The 25,418-nt window shown below is 38.4% G+C and overlaps 1 protein-coding gene across 2 annotated transcripts in view; it reads left to right on the top strand.

Annotated features, from left to right (window-relative positions):
* The window catches only part of XIRP2 (xin actin binding repeat containing 2), a 70,565-nt gene that overhangs the window by 32,508 nt on the left and 12,639 nt on the right, over window positions 1-25,418 (top strand). Inside the window, exons 4-7 of one of the 2 annotated variants that reach the window (XM_036319794.1) lie at window positions 13,763-13,873; window positions 14,257-14,329; window positions 15,238-15,368; window positions 15,995-16,213. In XM_036319794.1, coding sequence (XP_036175687.1) covers window positions 13,763-13,873; window positions 14,257-14,329; window positions 15,238-15,368; window positions 15,995-16,213 — 534 coding nt within the window. Of the gene's footprint in view, window positions 1-13,762; window positions 13,874-14,256; window positions 14,330-15,237; window positions 15,369-15,994; window positions 25,317-25,418 lie in introns of both variants that reach the window. The other variant, XM_036319793.1, reaches the window with a different exon arrangement.

Genomic DNA, 25,418 nt, shown 5'->3' with positions numbered 1-25,418 from the left:
ACCCAAACCTGCTAAGGGATTATAAATCACTCAGTTGGTCTCCAGTTGATATTTAGGCTAGAAATATCTCAGCAGCAATTGTTTCTGGCCTTGCCTTAGGATGGAGTTCTTAGCATTCCATGCCAGCAAAAATATGTTACCCTTAATGCTAGAATGGAAAGGACCGCTTAAGAGGGATGTTTTTAATCCATGTATTAAAACAGGCTCAACTTGGAAGAGCATTCTGAATATTCCATCCCCTCTTTCTTAAAAGGGTGTCTTAAAATATGCTGGGGCAGATTAGAATAGATGTGTTATTGGCATGAAAAGCCATTGTCTTTTTTCTGAGTTCATTTTCACTTGCCCATTCTAGGGTTTCTTTTTTTAAAAAAGACATTCCTCCTCTTTTTCTTTTTCTTTTTTTAACAGCTTTATTGAGGTATGCTTTACATACCATAAATTTCACCCTACAATTCAATGACTAGAATATTTACAGAGTTTCAGTGTCCCCACAATCTAATTTTCAAACATTCCCATTCCCCCGAGAATAAACCATAGACCCCTGAGCAGACTGAGACGTTCATCCCTTGTGCCACAGTCTCACACATAGGGTTTGATGCTCATCTTTTCCTGCGAATTTCATCTTCATTTTCTTTCCCCATATTTATGCAGTACTGAGCAGCTCTTTGCTTGTGAATTGTGAAGTCCTAGAAGGCTCTTCTTTTCTGGAGTTGCTTTTTTATTATTTTTAAGTGTCTTAAATAGAGAAGAACAGATGGTGCCCCCAAACCTTTGGAAGTAATCAGTGCAATGCAGAGCTTAGGTAATTGCTTTCATGTGAAAATGGTTGCACCAAATCCATGTCAAGAGTCTGAAATATTCCTGACCTTCACTTCCTGTTGCCAAGTCTGATGTAGTCCAGGGGGAGCTGCAAGACAGTGTGTTTCTTTCCACATACATCTGTGTCGCAAAAATCCTAATGTCAACATTAGCACTCTGTAAGATTATTTGTATTTGGAACAATCCCTAGAGAATTTTGGGTTGCTAGAAATCATTTTTGACAGCTTGTGACAGATATAATCTGACATCTATGTGTTTTGGACTCTTAAAAGGTGACCCATGATGATTTTCTAGCAAACATATTTTTACCAGCTAAGTGTCCACATTGCAAATAATTTCTCATAAAAGTGCTTTAAACCAGCCTTTAACTTTCTGCCAAATGCATAATTTTTCAAGGTCATAGATTGCTATGAACAGCCTCAACCTGAACCTAGATCTCTATCAACACGTAAGGTTGTGACCACAAGCATGCCTTGTGTTGTCTTTTAATTGTGTACACCAATTTTAAATGACTATTACCATTTAAAGCAATCTAACTCAAAATGAGGCAGTTTGGAGTAATGGTGAGGCCTGCTGGCTCCAGAGTCAGACATCTCAAGTTAAAATCCTTGAGTTAGCCACCTAGTCCCTTCTGTAAAACAATGAAGAAATAGCAGGCATGTTTTAAGAATAAAATGAGATGGCCCCTGGAAAACTCTTACTGTAATGCCTGGCATATATGACTTGTTCAATAAACACCAGCTATGTTCATTGGTAGTATTGCACGATGGCCAGGAGAGCATTATCAAGTGGTAATTATTTTCAAGGTAGAATATGACTCATAAACATCTTATGTTTATGTAAAAAGGCAAAGAAGGATAATATCATTCTGTGCCTCACACCTTAGCTTTCTTTTCAGTTCTTTGGCCTTAGGAAACAATCATTTCCCAAGAGCTCATTGGGTAATTAAAGATTAGTTTAAAATTAACATGACTGTGTATGCTTTGGGCATGTGTTGCTCTGGAGTAATCAGTAACTTTAGTACATAGTTTAAAAGTTGTCATAACGGGTCTTCTTTTGAGGAAAATATACTTAACCTCGGCTCTAGGAAATGACCAGATGAGGGGGATCTCTCCGAAGAGAGGAATAGCCATAAAGTGTGCACAGGTTTCCTGTAGCCCTGGGATGCCATTAGGAATCGAAGTTTGTTTTTTAAGTAGGAGCAAATGAATAACATAGTTTTTCCTTTGAAGACTGCTTTAGTCACAGTATTGTGACAAGATGTACTGAGAGGAAAATAATATAATTAATATATGGATTGAATCAGGCAGGAGAAAAAAGGCTACTACACTGCTTGAATAAATGAGGAAAAGAGGAAGAGTTGAGAGAGTATTGATTTTTCCCGTTTCTACAAGGGTTGTGGTTTCTCAGCATGTTTTAGCTGATGAATGGCAGGGAAGGAAAAGTCATTGTGAGGGATAAAATTCACCTCATGGCATTTTCTGGTTTGTGCAGTTGAAACCATGAAGATAAATATATTCCTACAACTGTCTTAATAAAATATAGCAAGTATATTTCAACATGCAATGTTAATATGTACAAATACCAAGAAATAAGGTCCCTGGTTGCTGGGGAATTGTGCTTTCCCTAGGGCACAGGCCAGGGTGTCATCCTGAGCTTTTTCCAGACAGTCTGGCAGACACATGAACCTTACACAGGCTGAGTGAGCAGAGCAGGCTCCCTGTGCATGTTTCCTTGGTCTCAAGGAAACACAAAACCAAAAGGACATAAGCCATGTCCTCGAGAGGCTCAAAGTAAGGCTAATAGGTAGATTAGACATAATAGTTTTACTCTGTTAAAAATTAAAACTCTGCCTGATCAGTGTGGCTCAGTAGTTGAGAGTCAACCTATGAACTAGGAGGTTATGATTTGATTCCAAGGCACATGCCTGGGTTGCGGGCTTAATCCCCAGCGTGGAGCATGCAGGAACCAGCTGATCAATGATTCTCTCTCATCATTGATATTTCTCTCTCTCTCTCTCCCTCTCCCTTCCTCTATGAAATCAATCCATATATATAAAAGCCTAAGCAACTGTTACGACTGGTCAACCAGTTGCTATGACACGCACTGACCACCACGGGGCAGACACTCAACACAGGAGCTGTCCCCTGGTGGTCAGTGTGCTCCCACAGCCAACCTCCCACTGCTGGCCAACCTCCAGCGGTCCCTCCCCCGGGCTGGGCGAGATGGCCCCCAATCGGTCCCAATCACCGGCCAGGCTGAGGGACCCCACCCATGCACAAATTCATGCACTGGGCCTCTCGTAAAACTATATTTAAAAAAATAAAAACTCTAACAACAAATCTTTTACCTCTTTTCCCTTCCAAGTCCAGACCCGTTAAGCAATTTACCTTCTACCACTCTCTCAGTGCCTGTTTCTAAGTGGTTTTTGGTGATGAAAACAACTTTTGCATGCTGGCTCAGAATCAGAAGACCAACTCTTTTCTAAATAAATCAAATAATAAAACAATGGCCTCTACCAATTAAGGTCTATGATCCACCTGAGGCCATAGCTGCACAAGCAGAAGTCAGTTGATTGGTAATATCCATTACCCAAAACATCCCAGTTCCTAACTGTGCCATACAGCAGACCAGCTGTGCTTTACACCAGCAACTCAGGTGTGTGTTTTTTTAAATTCAACAAGAATTAGGAATACAAACTCTAATCCAGCTGTGGGTTTCTAGATGCCTATTTAACAAATTGATTCATTTTGCCTCCACTCTTGCACTCAAACCTATCACTTTAAGCTTACCATTGCCCATTCTATTACTGCTTTTCACACCTGTGTCCTAGCCACTGCTGCCTGGCCACTTTGCAGCTGGTGACCTCCTACAGCTGTTTCTATCTGTGTCTCCTCTCTTCTTAACCCATGTCCACCTTCCTGTGGTTCTGTAGGTCAGGGTGGAATCCTGTACCTTCTTTGTACAGAAATCGAATAGTAAAGAATTATATTTTGGGAACAATTTGTTGCTCAAGTTGTCAAATAAATTAACTGCATGTAGTACTGCTTGTACCAATATGAGAAAAACAAAGGCAAAACACAAACTAAACTCCATGACAACTTGTACTTCTCAAGATGAAAGGAAGAGAGGTTTCTCTACAAGCCCCAACGAAACACTAATTGTTCCCCTGTGTCCATTAAGGCTTGCATGAGTCTGGTCTGTCTAGAAAGGCATCCACAATCTTTAAAAAGCCCCTACTATGTGCCACTGCCCCAGGGTCCCCTGGGTTGGGGTACAGGAATGTAGTAGTAGTAGGTTTCAATGAGGCCTCTGTCTGCTGGTTTCTATATCACTCTGGATCTGAACCAGGACATCTTTCAGAGTCCCTGACACACCACCTCTTACCTCTCCCCTGACTGGATAAGGAATCAGAATCAAAGCACTCTCCCTGTTAGGCTGGGACATGGAATCAGTGGGAGCTCAGGGAGGTGGTCCTTAACTCTGATGTTACACAGAACTCCCCCAGAAAGCCCAGGTAATTCTGATTCACTAGTTCTGGCATGTAATCAGAGACCAGGGGATTTTATAGCTCTCCAGGTGGTTCTAATGTGCAGTAATGAGCATGACAATTCAAGCCTGAGCCAAGATTTGTTATCCCAGAGATGACCATGCCCCTCAGTCAACTCAACCCATCCTTGGGCAAATACCAGAGCCTTCTAAGGACATCATCCAACTGTGGCATTTTAAATTCATTTCTTTTGTACAGAGGACAAATTATAATAATTTGAATACTATAAATCATCATTTGCACAGTGTTCACAAATATTTGGGGGAGCTTTCAGAGACTTTGATGAAGTCCACTTTAGGCTGGGGTTCAGCTTGTGAACCTAACATAGACAGTTGTACTACTATTCCAAAAATATCAGCAAAGTTTCCCCAAAACATTTTCGTTGTTGGTGTTATTGGTTATTTTTTTCTTTTGGAGGATCAAAAAAGTTTTCCTTTTGTCCTCAACTCCTTTCCTTTCTGTCTTTATTTTTTCTAGGCCTTTCATAACAACATAGATATTATAATAATGAGAAAGTATAACATCAAGTCTGGGTACAGAAAATAGAGGGGAAAAAATCAATAATTTGTGGGAAATAGGGAGTGTGAAAATGTATGGATGAGAGAATTATATAAAATTAATTTTTCTGTATCAAAATCAAACTCAAATATGTTGATTTCCTCCTATAAAAACAGTGGTGAGACAGACAATAGCATTTTGCACAAAATGCAGGTTAAATTACTTAAATAAAATGATCATGAGTGCTGTATTTGGCTCCTATGCTCATTATAATATCTATTTTTATAATTTTGAGATATGTGATCAAATTTATCTTTTAGTATTTCACAGACCACACTGCTTGAAATAAGTGTTAAAAACCTATCATTCCTTCGAAGCCTTTTTGAATCTCATCTGCTCTGATCCATCCTTATAGAACAAACTGGGGCTCTAGTCATGTGTTCCCAGCAAGCGTGTAGGTGTTCTGTCCTTTACAATGCACTAGTATTGGTAAGCTTAGTTGGGACAAAATCCAGTACAGGTCAAAGAGTATGTCCTTAAATTTCATCTGATTTATTTCTATAAATCTATAGGAGTTAAATGGCTCAATTTTTATTACTTGCTGGTGTATATTTTTATGTAAAATATGTAAGCAACTACTTAAAGCAAATAATTCTTCATCCTTTTTGTAAGAACCTCTTTGCAATTTTGAGACCACTTTAACTTCTGCGATTGATTTTTCTATTTGTTGAATCTTTGCATTTGATGACCAATATTATATTTCTAGAAATGATGTGTCTCTGAACCATCAACTCTTAGAAAAAGAAAGCAAAATGTGTAGTTATCTGATATAATAGTGAAAGGATATTATGATGAAAGATCCAGTGATATTTTAAGAATTAATATATAGTAAAAATTTCTGCACATGCATATTAATTTTTGGATTCTTTAAAGACATTTTGTAACTGTGCAGTTCTTTGCAATATTTAGTTACTTAAGAATAATGGCTCTCCTTCTTTCTTGACCCTATTCTATTTCATTTTTAATTAAATTTATTGGAAACATTGGTTATATAAGTTTCAGGTGTACAATTTTATAATACATCGTCTGTATATTTCATCATGTGTTCACCACCCAAAGTCTAGCGTCTTTTCATCACCATATATTTGACCCCTGTGACCCTCTTAATCCCCCCTGCACCTCACTTCCCCCCTGGTAACCATCATACTGTTGTCTGTGTCCATGATTTATACTCCCCACCCAAGCAGACCAACATATTTTTACAAAATTACCTTTCCTGTTTAAATCAGTCAGACTCTGATGCTTGAAATTGAAAGCTAACAGTAGATTAAATCACTGTGAAGTGTGGTATCAGTTCATGAAAGATGAACCATAGAAAAACTGGATTAGGTGATCACAAAGCCACTCTTCATCCATGTAAAGCATTTCCATGTCCCAGGAACCAGAGGATTGGGAAGAGTTATAAAATGCACAGGCACCTCTTTGCTTATTTCTCTCTGAATAACACACACACACACACACACACACACACACCAAATCCATTAACTCCCTAGTGGGGGGAAATGTTTATGTATTGGAACCTGCTTCTTTTTAGTTCCTGGGTTTAATTCTATAATGAAAAATTCATGGTTAAATTCATTGAAATAGCCACAAACCATGTACTTTCATTCACTTTTTTTTTGGGGGGGGGGCTTGTTTAGTATGTATACAGAGTAACTGGGAAAATAGCTCACACAAAGAAGGTGTGCAATGAATATTTGTTACATAAAGAAAGCAAACATTAAAATAGCACTTGAAATAAATTTTCACATATATTAACTTACTACCTCCTCACAATAACCTTCTGAACTAGGTACTATTATTATTACTTTTTTTTTTTTGTACAAGAAATGGGCTCAGGGAAGGTCTAAGTAACATTCTAAGAAAATGAGCAAATGTGATCCTAACTAGGAAGACTAACTCCAGAGTGTGTGTCTTCGTTTTTTTATTCAGCTGATAATCATTAAGCATCTACCATATGTCAAGGACAAAATATGTAATGATGAGTATGATATTAATTTGCCCTCAAGGAGCTCACTCTATCAGAGACAGCCATACAACAAATAATCACAACTACAATATGGGAGATTCGATGAGAAAAATATAAATGAAGTTTGTTGGAACACAAGAGATTGTGATATACTTAATTTAGATAAAGGATTGTCATAAAGGACATCTGGGGGCAGAGAATGCTTCAGCTTAGAATGAAAATAATTTTCATGAATTTGCATTATAGGCTTAAGAAACAACATATGTTCCTTAATATTTGTGCATAATATATTTGTGAATATGACAAGGCATAACTGAGGCATGAAGCTTGAGATGTAGGCAAAGGTCAGTTAATAGAGAATATTATATGCTATGTTAAAGAACTGTTACTTTTTTCTATGGCAATCAAGAACCATTAAAGAAAATTACACAGGGGAATAATATGAATAGATATGTACGTAAGAAAGACTTTTATGGCTGTATAGGATTGATATTAAGGGGGTCAGGGTTGGACAGAAGAATAAATGTTAGGAGACTACTGAAATAGTAGATTAAATCTATGAGGACTTAAATGGTTCAGAAGGTTTAGAGTAAAGAGGTCATAGACTCAAGAGATAATTAAAGATAGAAATTTGCAAGGCTTGAAAATCAATTGAATATTGGTGATGGAGAGTTAATAGTGAAGGGTATAATAATTATGTTTCTCTATTAAGATACATGCTACCTCTGCTTCTTCTTGAGAGTATTTTCAGTCATTTTGCAAGCTTTTTCTATGCAGTTTCACTGCTTCTTAATACTCTTGTTATCCTCTGTCATTGTATTTTTATGTTTATTTATATCCTAGTGTTTCTTTGGTTTGAAGATGCTTTATGCCTATATTGGATTGAAATATTGTGTAACATACATCAACATAAAACTTCTGGAAGGCATCCTTAACTGCAAATTGAATGTTTTTATACATCCTGTTTTTTTAGTTTATACAATAAATATTACTTATACAACTAATATGTTGGATGGTCCTTTGAGACTGAACTTCTATATACTCTTGTTATGAATCTTCAGCATTTTTGACACTTGAATGTGGCTCTATAAATAACACTTTTTGGAAAGAAGAGGACATTCAGAATTCTAGGGGTTAAAGCTGACACTGCTTATTCAGAAACCCCTTTTTCAAAGTCAAATATTTCTACTTTTAAATTAAGTATTTTTCAAATGATAGGTTTTGCTTTTTATGGTTAAATATAACCAAAGAATAATTGTTTTGAGTCAAGAAAAAGTTGAAATTAATTGAATAATGATACTTTTCTCATAGATTTATATAATAACCTATGTAATTCATGCATCTATAGGTATAATAAATATTGTCTCAAGAAAATTTCCAGCTAACTGAGCCTTTTTATTCTCTTAAATATATGTGTATATATTTTTCTGTTTCATGCAGATATAGAGATAGATAAATAAATGACTGATAAATAATAGATAGATATATAACTTCGCAGGCCAGAAGGGATTGGCATGAAATATTCAAAGTAATGAAAAGCAAGAACCTACAACCAACATTACTTTACCCAGCAAAGCTATCTAGAATTGGGCAGATTAAGAACTTCCCAGACAAGATAAAGCTTAAGGAGTTCATTATCACCAAACCACTATTACCAGAAATGTTAAAGGGTCTTCTTCAAGAAGAAGAATGAGGAGGAGGAGGAGGAGGAGAGAGAAAAAATATGAATAAAAGGCAATTAATACATATCTATCATTCATCCACATGTTCATTGCAACATTATTTACAATAGCCAAGATATGGAAACAATCTAAGTGTCCCTATTTGTATACATTGAAAATAAGGATTAAATATTGTTTTTCATTGTCACCATAAATATCTCAACTTAATTTTTTATGTAATAGTAATTCTACCCAATTCACTCGAATACTGTTTTGAAAATGTGCTGTCCTGTTTTGAAAGGTTCTTTACCTTTGTGTATGTGATTGTTGCCTTAGTGTATACTTTGGTTTCTTGGTACAGGCTTCTCCTCCCTCTGGTGATGCCAGCTCCTCTATACAGCATCACAGCACTCCCCATATTTTTCCATAGATGCTCTGATTACTTGCAATTTTATCAAGAGGCCTTTTTCTAACTACACTTTGTAAAGTGATTGTCATGTTATTGTTATACACATTAGTTTCAGTAATGCCATCTACCAATTATGTAATGTTCAAAGATTCTCACTTGAAATACCAAAAAATAAAATCCTAGGATTATGTGGAAACATTTTAGAGTCTCAGTTTTTAAACTAGATTTTGATAAAATCATAAAATTTTCCTACTCCTAGAAAAAAGATGTGACTATTTGCCCATGCATTCAATCCTACTATCTACCAGGAAGCTAAACATTGGGATTTCAGGATCCATGAGTAACGTTAAAGGAGATTTTCCTATTAGAAAATAATGACCGTGCAATGCGATAGAGATGTATACTGAAAGTACAGAAATACAAACAGAAAAGAAGGCCCAGCCGGTGTGGCTCAGTGGCTGAGTGTCAACCTATGATCCAGGAGGTCACAGTTCAATTCCTAGTCACAGCACAAGCTTGGGTTGCAGGCTTGATCCCCTGTACGGGACATGCAGAAGGCAGCCGACCAGTGATTCTCTGTCATCATTGATGTTTATATCTCTCCCTCTCACCTTCCTCTCTGAAATTAATTTTTTTTAAAAGAAGCTGAAATAGGTAACTCTGTCTAGAAAAGTCAAGAAAGGTTTCAAAGCAAAAATAATATTTGAGCCAAGACTTTAAAAGTGTATAAGTGATTGTGGAAAAACCTTAACTTAAGCTCAAACTCCAGGGGTGTAAAATGTTATGCTGTGAATTTTTAAAGTAAATTTTTTAAAAATAGAGAAAACTCAGGGGGGGAAAAAAGGGGGAATTTGAATATATCAAAATCTAGACAAACACAATATATCAATCACATAGTTTTATGCTCATCACTTATAAAAGAACTGATTATTCCTTCAAACCTTGAATCCATTGACATTTTTGCTAACATAAATAGCACATTTTGTTATTGTTACTATCTGACAAAGAAGAGAATAACATTAATATATCATAACTCTCTAGTTTTATTAAAAATGAGATTAGTGATGGGTAAAATTGCTTAATTACTGGCATTGAATATAAAATGTTTTTCCACTCTATTGAGACAGTTATCATTAACTATTCTGCCAGTCTTTCATCACATATTTTTTTTCTATTGGCTATACTTCTAGGAGTCAAAAATAATAATGAGTCACCATTAAAAAAAAAAAGTCTGTCCTTCTCTTTCCTTGTTCATTATACTGGAATGAGTTTGTAATTTTGGGGGGTAGAAATGTACAAAGTCTTTTTCTACAATGATAATAACAATGACAAGATGGGTAGGCAGAATGTGAATTCTTTCCTGTATGTCGAAATCTCCTTAGAAGAAGTGTATAGATTTTTGTAATGTGCTTGGCTAATACATGAGCTGATATCAGATGGGTATGAGCTATGCGAACATCATGCTATTGTTTTGCAATTGTGCCACAATTTCTCCTTTAGGTTCCAAAATTAGAGTACATATATCACCTGTTTTTCTTTAATTTAATGGATGAATGGAATATATAAACCAAGTTTAACTGTTATTTAGTGACTTACCCAGGAGTAGGACATACATAGTGGAGGAGGGAGTTAGTACTAACCCCCCATTTCTAACTCCTGGTTAGTTTACCTGTGACAAAAATGGCATTTTGTCTCTTGCAGCCTTGTCTACATTTGAATTTAATTTAAGGAAGCAATTTCATGAATTATTTTTTGTGAATTTATATGTTGTTCTGGCCAGAATTCTTTATTATATGTTATTTGATTAATTTTATTTCTTCCTGAGTATTAAAATGTTTCATCCTCTTACCTAATCCTATACTCTAGAGATACCTGCAATTGGGAAGAATGAAAGTCAGATTTAAAATCCAAACAAAATAGTTGCAAAATGATGGAAACAAAATCTTGCGGTATTTTTAAGAGAGACATTATTTAAGTTACATTAACCAGGGGGCAGTAAAATTGATGCATTGAAACAAATATATCAAATTTATGTAGCAATTACAGTTCTATTTAGCAATAGCAAATGAGTGCTGAAGTAGAGACTTATAACTCTTAACTTGTACTGTATTTGTGTCATCTCTTACAAGAAAATATATTTAAAGATGATAGGATGGAGTGTTTTTACTCAAGTAAATATATCTATCTAATCTAATAATAGACAAACAGGGTAATTGACCGTACCTTCGCTACGCCTCCCATTGGCTAATCAGCGAGATATGCAAATTAACAGCCAATAAAGATGGCAGTTATTTGCATACATAAGCGCGAAACGGCGGAGTGAAGACTGAAGGCGGCTCTGGCCAGAGTAGCAAAGGCGCTAGAGGCGGTTCCAGTCAGAGCAGCGAAGGCGCTGAAGGCGGCTCGGGCCGGAGCAGCGAAGGCCTGGGTGCCAGGTTCCGGAGGAAAACTGGTACCGGCAGCCAGGGGAAGGGAAAGCCTATTGCACGAATCTTTTCATGCAATAGGCCTCTAGTATATATATAAAAGTCTAAGCAACTGAAAAACCAAACAACTGGTCACTGTGATGCACACTGACCACCAGGGGGCAGATGCTCAATGCAGGAGTTGCCCCCTGGTGGTCAGTGTACTCCCACAGCAGGAGCTCCACTCAGCTGACCAAAGGGCACCAGACACAGGGCTCATGGCTGGCAAGCATCGCTGCAGCAGTGTGAGTCTGCAGCAGGCACAGTGGGGCTAGGATGAGCAGGAGTGGCGGGCAGGAGTGGCAGATGGCATTGAACTGCCTATTTCAGCCCAATCCTCGCAGGTACATGCCAAGGGACCCCACTGGTGCACGAATCTGTAGAGGTATAAGTATTAAGTATAAAATGTTTGCCCTGGAAAATGATAATTTTTAAAATGTATCAAAGATACATTTATACTCCTAACATTTTGCATTTGTCTTTCTAAACACTCAGATCACAATACTGACTTTATTCTTTCAGCCTAATTATTGGCAACAAGTATCAGAATCTAAAATTTCTGTGGGTTTCAGGCAAGTTTTTTAAAAATGTCAACTTGGTGCTAAATATGAGTGAGTGATGGGAATGCTGACTAACTGAGAAGTACATGCCCCAACTAAAAAGGTTGGCTGCCAGTTTGGAATGTGAACCCAGTATTGCCAGATCTATAACATTTTAAAAAGCAGGCAGAAATCTTGACTTTTGTCTGTGTTAACTAATTCAAAACTTTTTGCAAACTTTGAGTGGGCCAAATAAGCATGCCTCTGGGCCAGAGCTTGTCCCCTCGGCAGGATTCTATAGCAACGACCATGGTGCCCTTCAAGAAGAATCTTGGTATTGGTCAGATTCCCACTGTCCTCAGCTCTTTCACTTTCTGTAAATGTCTGACTGCTGGCTGGTTAATCATAACTTTAACCCTTACACCAAATACTCTGGGGAGGGAGGGAGAGCCATCCACTACAAGTCCACTGGCAAAAACAAAAACAAACAAACAAACAAAAAACAACCCATAAGTCAAGATCTCATGATCTGATTTTAAACTTATTCTTGGCTTAAAGGATTCTAATCTGATAGTTTAAAACTATTCAACTTCATGTAAAACATAAACAAAACTTTAGTGTTCCTATTTGAGTAGTAGTAATGCATCTTTGCTCACTTGATTATTCCCTATTGAGTCAAATTTTTCAAAATCAGTATTTGTTAGTCATGCAGATGTCAAGATAAAAATGAACTCCCAACTTCAAAGGACTTAATATACATGTGTTCCTGGAGAGTCTTTTGTCCTAAGATTTTTAGCAGTATGTCAACTGCTTCATCATATCAGTCAATCAGCAGTCGTATACTTGTGTCAGACCACATTCTGTAGGAACAGCAGGACTGAATCAACAAAATTAACAGGACCTTTAAGCTTCCAGTTCTGCCAGGGTCATCTGTGCTAACCAAAATCAAAAGTATGCCTATGTGTAAAGAGAGAATGTGGTCTGTTTATCCTGCTTATATTTAATGGTTATATTCATCAATTGAACTCTGGATGTGTCATCTAACTAGATGGCCAACTTAATATCCAGATGTCTTTCTGTAACATGAAAATTAGGCTTATAAACAACAAAATATTTATTTTTCAACAAGAATTTGCATTTTCTTTTTGAGGTGTATATTTCTCATATTGTGTACAAGGTGCTTCATTAGTATTTTTTTTTTTCCTACTATGGGTGGCTCTCAAAGATCTATGTCCTAATCCCCAGAATTTGTGGAAATGTTAAATTACATGACAAAGAATAGTTAAGATTTCAGGTGTAATTAGGGCTGCTAATCAGTTGACTTTTTGACAGGGAGATAATCCCAGATTATTCAAATTATTACAAGGTCCTTAAAGTGGAAAGGGGGCGGGGGCAGTTCAGAGGAGAGAATCGGAGAAATGACAGTGTATGAAACTCTCAGCTTTATAGAGAAGGGGGCCATAAACCAAGGAAAATGGGTACCTTCTTGAATTACAAAAGGATTCTCCCCTAGAGCTACAGGAAGGAATGCATACCTTCTGACATCTGCCAGTACCCAGTGAGACCCTTTAGGGCTTCTGACTTGCAGAACTGTAAGATACTCAGTTTGTGTAATTTTAAGCCACTAAGTTTGTGGTAATTTGTTACAGCAGCCAAGCAAACTAAATTTTTTCAGATGCCTCTATCACTGAAATTGCATTAATAAAAAAAGTTAAAATTTTCAGACTTTTCTTAAGGTCTGTTTATGCATCCATTCACCCATCCATCCATCCATTCATTCATTCATTTTCAGGAGGTAATCCGCAGCAGTCAGCTTGACACTTCAAGAAGCAGCCAAGAAATGGGAAGAAATGAACAGGAAGCTTCCAAAGCACACAAAATGGATGTTCTTGGAACAGAAACGGTAACTACTTAGAAAGACATCACTTTCCAAACAGTTTTCAGAACTGTGTGGAAATTTTTACCTTGCTATAAGCAATTGCTTTACTTGTCCTTTACGTATTTAATATCAATTCACATCAGTGTTTCCTTTCCCATTTTGGAGTTGACAATCTTTGAAAAAATGAAATAAGCACCCGAAATATATGAGTGCACTTTATGTGTCAATCCATATATGTTCTGTTATAGCCTGAGCCCATGCATTAAAATATGAGGTAAAAGCATTTAACATCTCTCAATGTGCACTAAAGTCTTGGATGAAAATCACTGTGAAATAATAAATACATGTACAGTATTGAAATCATTGACTTCCTTAAAATAATTATTTAAAATTTTCTTTAAACACAGGTCTCTCATCTTGAAAAGCACACTGAGGAAATAAACCAAGCTTCCAAGTTACATCAATATGTCCAAGAAACAGGTCAGAGTCTGGTATTATTTGACCCAAATATTCCTTTCTTCTATTCATATGTCTGTGTTTGAATGGAGGACTTCCAAAGCACAATCCTCTCACTATGCGAAGTTGACAACTGTGACTCATCATCCCAAAGGGAACAGGGTAGTATTTCTGTGTATAATTACGTTCTACCTGTGGTGATAGATGCAATAAGCTTCTAAAATAGTTCATTGCTCATCAACCTATGATGTATTCCTCCTAAAAACCAGGTGATAATCTAACCACCTCTCTATTGCTTTTTTGCCTCAGGGAACTACAATAAAACTTGATGTTCATCAAGTTCCTTGAGAACAGCTATGTTATCTAGATTGTATTACTTTTAATAACAGATTTAAGCATGTTTAAGGCCACTTCTCCAACCTACAGATATGAGATTAAACTAAAGACAAATCTGTGCAAGTTTGCATAAAATGTGTACTGTTTGTCTTGCCTATACAAGGGGAATGAGGAGTTTTGTTGTCCTGAAGAGCTAAAAGGGAAGATTTAAGCCAACTGTTACTGAAATGTTACTTGACTATATCTGTATTTTGGTTTTTCTTAGGGAAATTGGTCTTCCTTTTGTGTTCTACTCCTGCTCTTTTCTTGGTTTATAACTTTTACATTTTTTCTTGAATATAAAAGTAAAACATACTTGCAGAAAATTTAGAAAAAATATATATATACATATATAATTAAAATAAATAACAGTTTCATCACTTGTGACTTCCCATTCAGAGATAACCACCACTATTTTTTGTCTATTTCGTGACCTATGAACCTGGAATCTTTTTACTTAACTTATATGGTGAGAAGTTTCCCATAGAACTATAATTTCTTCTCAAATATCATGTTTATAGTTACATAATATCTTTGGTGCTCTTTCCTACTTGTAGTCATAGATACACCTGAGGATGAAGACATTCCAAAGGTTTCAACTAAGTTTTTAAAAGAGCAATTTGAAAAGTCTGCCCAGGAAAAGGTCCTTTGTTCTGACAAAGAAGCAACCCCAGCCAAGCAAATTAAGGTAAGATAATTTTTCTACATATTAAGTATGAAACTAGATGTAAATGCATAGCATATTCAAATTATTGAATGTTTGAGATAGTTTTTCAACAACAAAAATATTCTGAACATTGCTTATTCTGTCTCATAGAAGAATATTCCACTACTTGAGGAAAGCAGTAGAGTTAGAACTTTTCTCACTAGAGAAAATCGGGGAGGAAAAAATCATGTATGCTCTAAACTTTAATAACTAATATTAGATAAAATAATAAAGTCATGTTTAAATGCCAGATACCTAAACAAATAAAACAACCAACAAAAAAAAGTACTTTAAGACTTTTTTGTTTCCTTCTAGATTACTCTGCATAGCACATTAAGTAAAGGAGGAAAAATAACCAAGGTTATATGTATATGTTAAACTGAGTCACTGATGTATCAAATGGGAAATATAATTCAAATGTGCAAATAGAGTATAGGAAAGGCAGTAATGAATACTGAATATTGCTCCTAAGTAGGTTTCTAAATGCAGTGTGTCCCCTGTTGTTCCCAATGGAAGTTTCAAAGCAGATGGACAGGTGAAGAGCAGTGCCTAGGCAGTCTCCCCCATTCTACCCATATTTATAAGATTTGATTTTCTCTCCCTTAAAGATTGAAAGTGAATATGAAGAGATTTTAAAGCCATCATCAACTGTGGGTACCTCTTCCACTTTTTGCACTTCAACCAGCCAGAGGAAGGAAACATTAGCCACAAGATATAGTGACCACAGTGCCACTTGCTCAACTCTGGCACAAGTTCATGCCAGTTCTTCAGAAAAGACAGAAGAATTTCCTCCTCCCCCACCTGATATACTTCAAACACCATTAGAGGTGACAGCATTTTCCCAGTCCCCTGAATTGCCCAGTCCTCCTAAAATACCACCAGTCCCCAAAGAATTATATTCCAAGCAAAGAAATTTGTATGAATTAAACCGTTTATATAAACACATCCATCCTGAGTTAAGAAAAAACTTAGAAAAAGATTATATCAGTGAAGTTTCTGAAATTGTTTCTAGTCAAGTGAACACAGGGAGCTCAGTTTCAGCGGATGTACAACAAGCCCGGTATGTTTTTGAAAATACAAATGACAGTTCTCAAAACACTCGTAACTCAGAAAGAGAACACGTGGAGTGGGATGAAATTCTGAAAGGAGAGGTGCAGTCCATAAGATGGGTCTTTGAGAATCAGCCATTAGACTCTATCAACACTGGCTCTCCAGATGAAGATAATGTCTCCAAGGGCATTGCTAATCAAGAAATCATTGCTGGTGGTGATGTGAAATATACCACATGGATGTTTGAAACCCAACCCATAGATACACTGGGGGATCATTCTTCTAGCATTGAAGAAGATGCTGAAAAAATTCCCGAGCTAGCCAGAGGAGACGTCCGCACAGCCCGGTGGATGTTTGAAACAAAGCCGTTAGACTCAATGAATAAAATGCATCAAAGTCCAGAGGAATCAGTGATGACTGCCGTAACAGACATAACTGGGGGAGATGTCAAGACTGTGAGATACATGTTTGAAACTCAACATCTGGATCAACTTGGGCAGCTTCATTCAATGGATGAGGTTCACCTCCTACAACTCAGGTCTGAGCTCAAAGAAATTAAGGGAAATGTTAAGAGAAGTATAAAATGTTTTGAAACTCAACCATTATATGTTATTAGAGATGGTTTAGGTCAAATGCTAGAAATTAAAACTGTTCACAGAGAAGATGTTGAAAAGGGTGATGTGAGAACAGCACGTTGGATGTTTGAAACACAGCCCTTGGACACAATTAACAAGGATATCACTGAAATTAAAGTCGTCAGAGGAATATCCATGGAAGAAAATGTCAAAGGTGGGGTGAGTAGGGCAAAGTGGTTATTTGAGACTCAACCTTTGGAGAAAATCAAAGAAGAGTCAGAAGAGGTCACCACTGAAAAGGAAACAATAATAGGTACAGATGTCTCCAGAAAGTGTTGGATGTTTGAAACACAGCCATTAGACATTTTAAATGAAGTTCCTGATGCAGGTCCTCTAAGATCTGAAGAGAAAATAGGGGGTGATGTACAAACTACTAAGCATCTATTTGAAACACTTCCAATGGAGGCTTTAAAAGACAGCCCTGATGTAGGAAAACTTCAAAAAATCACTGCCTCTGAAGAAGAAAAGGGGGATGTTAGGCACCAAAAATGGATTTTTGAAACCCAACCTCTGGAAGAAATTAGAGAAGATAAAAAAGAATACATACAAACAGTGAAACTTGAAGAAGTTGAAAGAGGAGATGTAAGAAATTACACACATATCTTTGAATCAAACAATTTAATTAAATTTGATGCATCCCATAAAATAGAGGTGGAGGGAGTCACAAGAGGTGCTGTAGAGTTAAATAAATCACTCTTTGAAACAACACCCCTTTACGCCATTCAAGATCACCTTGGCAAATATCATCAGGTAAAGACAGTCCAGCAAGAAGAAATCCTAAGAGGTGATGTAAGAAGCTGCAGGTGGCTTTTTGAAACACGGCCCATTGACCAATTTGATGAAAGCATTCACAAATTTCAGATAATTAGAGGAATATCTGCTCAAGAAATACAAAATGGAAATGTGAAATCTGCTAAATGGCTGTTTGAAACCCAACCTCTTGATTCAATTAAATATTTTAGTAATATGGAAGAATTAGAAAGTAAAACTGAGCAAGCTACAGATATTGTTAAAGGGGATGTCAAAACCTGTAAATGGCTTTTTGAAACCCAGCCAATGGAGTCTCTTTATGAAAAAGTTTCATTAATGACTGGCAGTGAAGAAATTCTTAAGGGAGATGTCAAAGCCTGCACTTGGCTCTTTGAAACCCAGCCACTTGATACCATAAAAGATGACTCTGAAGCAACAACCAAATTGCAAACTATAAAACAGGAGGAGATCCAAGGTGGGGATGTTCATACAGCACGTTTTCTTTTTGAGACAGAAAATTTGGACAGCATACAAGGAGAAGAAGGAAAGGAAATCAAGGCTGTGCAACTGGACATCCAACCTGGGGATGTCTCTAGCATGCGGCATAAATTTGAAAATCAGTCCTTAGATTCTATAAGTTCCAGTTCAGAGGAAGTTTTGAAAAAGATCAAAATGCTAAAGACTGAAGATATTCAGAAAGGCAATGTTTTAAATTGTAGGTGGCTTTTTGAAAACCAACCCATTGATAGGATCAAAGAAGGCCAAGAAGATGAGGAATTAGTTAAGACAGTGACAGACATACAAGGTGGGGATGTAAGAAAGGGGTGCTTTATCTTTGAGACTTTTTCTTTAGATGAGATTAAAGAAGAATCTGACTCTATCAGCACCAAAGAATCAATTACTGAAGAAGTAATAAAAGGTGATGTAAAAAGCTACAGAATGCTCTTTGAAACCCAGCCACTCTATGCAATTCAAGACCAGGAAGGGCATTATCATGAAGTGACAACAGTTAAAAAGGAAGAGGTAATCCACGGAGATGTACGAGGGACAAGGTGGCTTTTTGAAACAAAACCATTAGACTCCATTAATGAATCAGAGACTGTGTATCTTATTAAATCTGTCACACAAGAAGATATTCAGAAAGGAGAGGTTAGTTCTGTCAGATATAGATTTGAAACACAGCCACTAGATCAGATTTCAGCAGAACCACGTGATATTGTGCCCACTGTAGACCATATTCAAGGTGGGGATGTAAAGACAGGTAAACAATTTTTTGAGTCTGAAAATTTTAATAAGAAGGCTTATATAAGAACAGTAAGTGTCAATGAAATACAAAAGGGCAATGTTAAAACATCTACTTGGCTATTTGAAACCCACACTATAGATGAGCTGAGAGGAGAAGGGTCAGAATATGAAAATATAAAAACAGTCACTCAGCAAGACGTGCAGAGAGGTGATGTTAAGCAGGCAGTGTGGCTTTTTGAGAACCAGACTTTGGATTCTATTAAGGAAACAGATGAAAGTGTCACAAAAATCACCAAGGAAGAAATCCCTCCTTCTGATGTCAAGACAACTACATGGCTGTTTGAAACTACACCCCTTCATGAATTTAATGAAAATGGGGTACAAAAGGTGGAAATTATTGGCAAAAGCATTAAAGAAACCTTAGAAGAACTCTACTCTCAAAAAGTTATAGAGGCTCCTGGAATCATCATTGAAGCTGATGAAGTTGGAGATGTTCGAATGGCGAAATATAAGCTGATGAATCAAACATCTCCTGAGATACAGAAAGAAGAAGTTATCAGGGTTGATCTTAGAAAAATAATGCTGGGCCTACTTTCCAAAAGAGACTATACGCAAAGAGAGATTGTGGTTAGTGAAGAAGAGAAGGGAAATGTTAATTTGACCAAAACTCAGTTATTAAACAGGTCAACAGAATGTCATGCTGAAAAAGAAGAGATAGTGAGTGGTGATGTGCAACAAGCAATAAAAAACCTATTCTCTGAGGAAAGATCTGTAAAGAAAGGCATTTTAATTCAGGAGGATGAACGAGGAGATATTAATATGACCATCTATTGTCTTCTTCATGAAAATGCTGGTGATACAATTGAGCGTGAAGAGATAATAGGGGGTGATGTAAAACGTACCATTCATAATTTGCTATCTTCCATATCAAACTATAAAACATCTGAAAGGGCGAAAATCGATGCCTCTGAGAGGGGAAATGTTCAGTTTTTCACAACATGCATAGAAACTGGTGCTTTGGATTATCTCAAACAACTCCATCTAGGGTCAGATGAAACAGTAACAGCTGGGACACAAGAGACAGAGGAAGAAATAATTGGTGGTGATGTAGAGGGCACAAAACTGTTACTAAATAAAAGGCAGTCTCAGGTTGAACGTACTGTTAATGAAACTGATATCATTCCAGGAGATGTGCAAAATACAGTGAAAGTTTTCATGACAGAGCCTCCTAGTACAGCTTGTAAAGCACCCAAAGAAGAAATTGTAAAAGGTGATTTGAAATCAACCCTAAGTTCCCTCAGCCAGGCCATAAATCAGAAAACAGTGGCTAAAACAGAAGAGATTATAAAAGGCGACATGCTGGCCACACTCAAGTCACTTAAGGAATTAAGCCAACCATATAAGGAATCTAAACAGGCCACTGCCATCCCTGATGATTTTGAGAAAGCTATGGAATGCCTTGAAAAGACTGCAAACACAAGGACAGAAATCCTGAAAAAGGAGCTTCTCCGAGATGACCTTGAAAGCTCATTAAGAAATCTGAAAGAAGCACAAAGAGCTTTCAAAGAGGTAAATAAAAAAGGTGCAGTCAAAGAAGGTGTGCAAGCTGCGATGGTAGACTCCTCACAAGAGCAGAACACAGAGATGCATCAGATGGCTGTCCAGACAGACAGAAAATATGTTCTTCAGCCGAGACCAGGACCATTGGAGCCTGTAGCCAGGTGGCCAGGGGGTACAGACACTCTCAGCCAAACTACAGGTAAATCTTGTCACGGGAATTTAATAGAAGAAAGAACTGAGGTTGATCTTCCAAAAGCCCCTAAAGGCACTGTAAAGATTGTCGTAGATCGTGAACAAAACAATGATGCTCTTGAGAAAAGCCTTAGAAAACTATCTAATTCACACCACAAGGCTATTAAAAATGTATTGGAATCAGGTGACAAAATGGGTAGATGGACCGATACGACAACAGAGCAGCATCTTAGAGATGAACAGATAAGTAGACAATTGACTTCAACTGTGTCAGTTAAGGAAAATCTAAAAACTAAGGAATCAGAGACAGTGAACAAGCAGAAGAAGGATGCTGTCTTTAACTCTACCCAATCTATTGCTAAAGCAGTTGGAAAGCAACAGACTCAAACTTGCAAACTGAGGAATGAGCACCAGAAGACTGAGTCTTTCCCTGTAAAGAGCTCTAAAAATATAGAAAACAGTAAAATATCTATAAATACACAAAGCTCTACTCGTAGTCCAACCCAGGGTTCAGTCAACAAGATGGTTGGAGAAACTGGTGAAGTTTCAGGGGACTTTCAGAAGCAAACCTTATTAAGTCAAGAGATGAAATATTGTAACAAAGATATAAAGAAAAAGGATGTGAACCCTCAGCCAATGTGGCAGACTTTGCCTGTAGATCAAGACATATCAAATATAACAGAAGTCAAAGTCTTCCCAAAAAGCCACAATAAATTTAAGGCAACTGACAAAGAGCAGAAGACTGATGTTTATCTGAACAGCCAGGACTTTCTAATGAAGACAAATACTTCCACAGACTTAAAAAAGGCAATGGAAATGTCCTTTAATCAAATCAACTTGAACCCTGAAAATAATGTAAAAGAAAGTGAGTGCCCTCTTCCACCTCCTTCTCCACCTCCTCCTCCACCTTCCAATGCATCATCTGAAATAGAATTTCCTCTTCCTCCTCCACCGCCTTTAATGATGTTGCCTGAAAAAAACGGGTTTCCTCCCTCACTGTCCACAGAGAAATTAAAGGCTGAATTTGAAAATTTCCCAGGCCTCCCTCTTCCTCCACCACCAGAAGATGAGAAAGCTGAAAGAGAATATCAGTCAATGTTTCTACCACCTCCCCCTCCTCCAACTCCATCTCTAAACCCAGCACATCTCCTTTCCTCCTCTGTTCAAGAGGAGCACAGCGGCACATTCATACAATATTCCCAAGAAGAAGCCTCAAGGGCTCAGCAAACTCATTCTCAAGCTAAAATCCCAACAGGAAAATCAGGAAAACGTCTGCCACCTCCCACATTACCAAAACCAAAACTCCCCAAGCACTTAGAAGACAAAAGGTTTCATGGTTCCCCAAGAACTGAACTGAAAAATTCCCTGACAGATATGGAATGTAAAATCACTCCCTCAAAGGATCAGAAAAGAGTAATAACAGTGACTAGCGATGAACAAACAGAGACGAAGCAGAACATATCTAGGAAAAGTCTTTCTGAAAGAAAACAATTATCTATGGACTCTACAAGGTCTCTCTCACAGACAATTTCAGAAACTTTACCACCCAAGGAAAAACAAGGAAAAACACCTCTCGTCAAATCTCATTCATTTCCTGCGGGCTCAGGACAACAAAGCCCAAAACCTTATATGAGAAAATTTAAGACACCTTTAATGGTTGCTGAAGAAAAATATAGACAACAAAGGGAAGAGCTTAAAAAACAGGAACAGGAGAGTTTTCGCTACAACATAGTCAAACCAGAATGCCCAAGCCAAAACATATCAGAGCTGGAAAACCGAGTGCTGTTAGAAAAAACGCATGAGGCAGTTCCCCTCCCTGGAATGGATCCGGGGGTCGCTGTGGCCCAACCCCACCCCGACTCTCAAGTGCGAGGAGTGTGTGCTGATAACAAGCTTCCCACACCAGCAGTACCAGTTGCCGCCGAGAGGCCCCAGTATGTTCTAGCAGCCTCCGAAGACAAAGGTGCCATGAAAAAGGAGGTTTTACAGAGCTCCAGGGACGTGAGACTATCTAAGTCAGCTTGTGACATTCAACAGAGTCGCCAAGAACGTAGTACACAGCAAACACAGCAGAAGTATCTGGGGCAGTTGCACTTGCCCCAAAGCAAACCAGCTTCCCCAGGTTTCAAAGTTAGAACCATCAAGCTCCCAACTCCGGATCAGAAATTACGTGAGACAGACCACAGCTACGAAAGCCATAAAAAGCATTCTGAAGTTGATGTGCAAACCATTACCAAACAACAGCATCAGGAAACCGAGGAAACAGAAGCAAGCACTGAATATAGTAATAAGCAACCCGTGGCTGAAAAATATCAGCAATGGCCTAAGAAGGAAAAAAGAGTGACAATACAATTGCCTGTAGAACTCTCAGGGAAAAGCCGTGAAAGTAAGCGCACCATAGTTCATGAGAAGCAAAGAGAATTTAGAGAATCTGAGAGGGGAACACTTCTAGAAAGTGAAGGAACCATTCAGGGCCCACCGGCCATTAGTCCAAAAGAAGAGAGACTAATCGTTGAAAGCAAACAAGAACATTTAAATAAGTCGGCACTGAAGGTAGTCAAGCAAAAGGTTACGGAGGCACATATTGATTCACAGACTGAGAATTTTCAGCAAACACAAATACAGAGCTCTGAAAGTCAAGTTGAACATAAAAAATTGCCCCAGCCCTACAGTAATCTTCAGGAAGAAAAATGGCTTGGAGTCAAGGGCATACAACAGAAACAAGTCTTTTCTAATACTAAAGATTCAAAGCGAGAGATTACACAAAACAAATCTTTATTTTCCTCTGGGAAAGAATCCCAGAAGGATAATGGAAAATGTGCTATAAATATATTGGAATTTTTGAGAAAACGTGAAGAACTACAACAGATTTTGTCTAGGATAAAACAGTTTGAAGCAGAACCAGATACAAATGGCCTTAAAACATTTCAGACACTGTTAAATATTATTCCAGTATGGCTGTTAAGTGAAGAAAAAAGAGAGTACGGAGCTCGCATTACTGGGGAGAATAACATAGAGAAAATCAAAGAAGAAATAACGCATATTAAAACTCAAGCAGAGGACATGCTTGTGTCTTGCGAAAATATAATTCAAACAGCCATGACATCCTCTAAAGCAGGAAAGCAGAGAAATAAACCCACTGAGCTTAATGAAACATTATCCCAAGCGCCTCATGTTAACGCCAGCTCTGATAAAAACACTGAGCAGGATGAAAATGCCGTTGTCGAAAAAACACAGCTCCACCAAGTAGAAACCCACTCTGCAGCGACTACTCACAATCACATGAAGACCCACCAGAAAATTAAATTGGAGGATAGCAAGATTCCCCCTCCCTCCTTAAAAACACGCGCACCATCTCCAACTTTTATCACAATCGAGTCCACCGCCCGACGAACAGAAACCTCTACTAAGGAAGAGCTTCCTCAGTCCCCTGAAAAGGAGAGTCTTGCTGAACCATCACCAAGAACGCCTGTGTCACACACATCTAGCATTCACAGTGCGACTGCCTCCCCTTCTGCACCCAGGAGTCGCTCCGAACAACTTGTCAAACTCAAAGACACCACTGCCAAGTTAGCCAGGGGGGCCATCCCCTGCTCCCCAGGAACCCCGGTTCCGATTGTAGAGAAGAGGGCCGAGGTCATCCCCTCGCCTGCAACCCTTCGCCGGCAGATTAAGATAGAAACTCGTGGGAGGGACTCTCCTACGATAACCATACCGATCAGTGTGAATCCTGTGGAGAGGGGCTCCTTCCGAGAAGCGCAGGAGGAAGTGAGGAAAGTAGAGGAAAGGGCGACTTACCTTCTCCAAGAGGGAGTGAATGCGGCCCAAGGCGTGGCGCCGGACACGGGGAGTTTTGACTCGGTGGAAATCATCCGCAGGGTGGGGGGGCCTCGCCTGGCGGAGCACACGCAGAGGTACGAGGCGGCCAACCGGACCGTGCAGAGCGCTGGGCCGTTTGGGCATGACCCCGACGGTGACATCAGCAGATGGTTCCGGGGATTGGAGGATGGCCCAGTCTTTGAGGCAAAGTCAAATACCAGAGTTTATGTCAATGGAGAAGCAACCCGTAATGAAAAGCAAGAAAGCCGTACGTTTCGGAAGGAGGAATTTGGATTGACATCTTTAGAAAACTCGAGTTTCACAGGCTTTTCCATTCCTGGGGGGCCGCCCAGGGCCCACGCTGAAGCGAGGCCTCCAGGGGAGCTCTTCTCCGGGGTGGAAGCCTTCGAGAGTCGAGTTGTTGGGTCCAAGAGGACGGTGTCTCCATCGCTCACCTCCGAAGCTGGCAAGTTGGGCTTTAACTTCAAGCACGCTCCGCCCACCTATGAAGATGTCATCGCTGGCCATATTTTGGACATTTCTGATTCGCCTACCGATTTAAAGCGGAATTTTCAACAGACGTGGCAGGAGAGTGAGAGAGTCTTTGAAAGCGTGGGATATGCGACCTCGGATGCTGAGATGAGAACCGCCTTCCAGGAGGACTCTGCCTTCCTAAGTGGTAAATGAGCTTGCAGAACGTGAAGTAAGATTAACCCATTTAAAGGCACGTGCCCCAGAGCTAAAGTGATTTGCAGCTAAAAGAGTGCGTGGAAGTAACCAA

The sequence above is a fragment of the Myotis myotis genome, unplaced genomic scaffold (genome assembly GCF_014108235.1).
Source record: "Myotis myotis isolate mMyoMyo1 unplaced genomic scaffold, mMyoMyo1.p scaffold_m19_p_8, whole genome shotgun sequence".
NCBI lineage: Eukaryota > Metazoa > Chordata > Mammalia > Chiroptera > Vespertilionidae > Myotis > Myotis myotis.
Note: the sequence above shows the minus strand (reverse complement) of the source record. Positions and strands in the feature narration are given on the sequence as shown.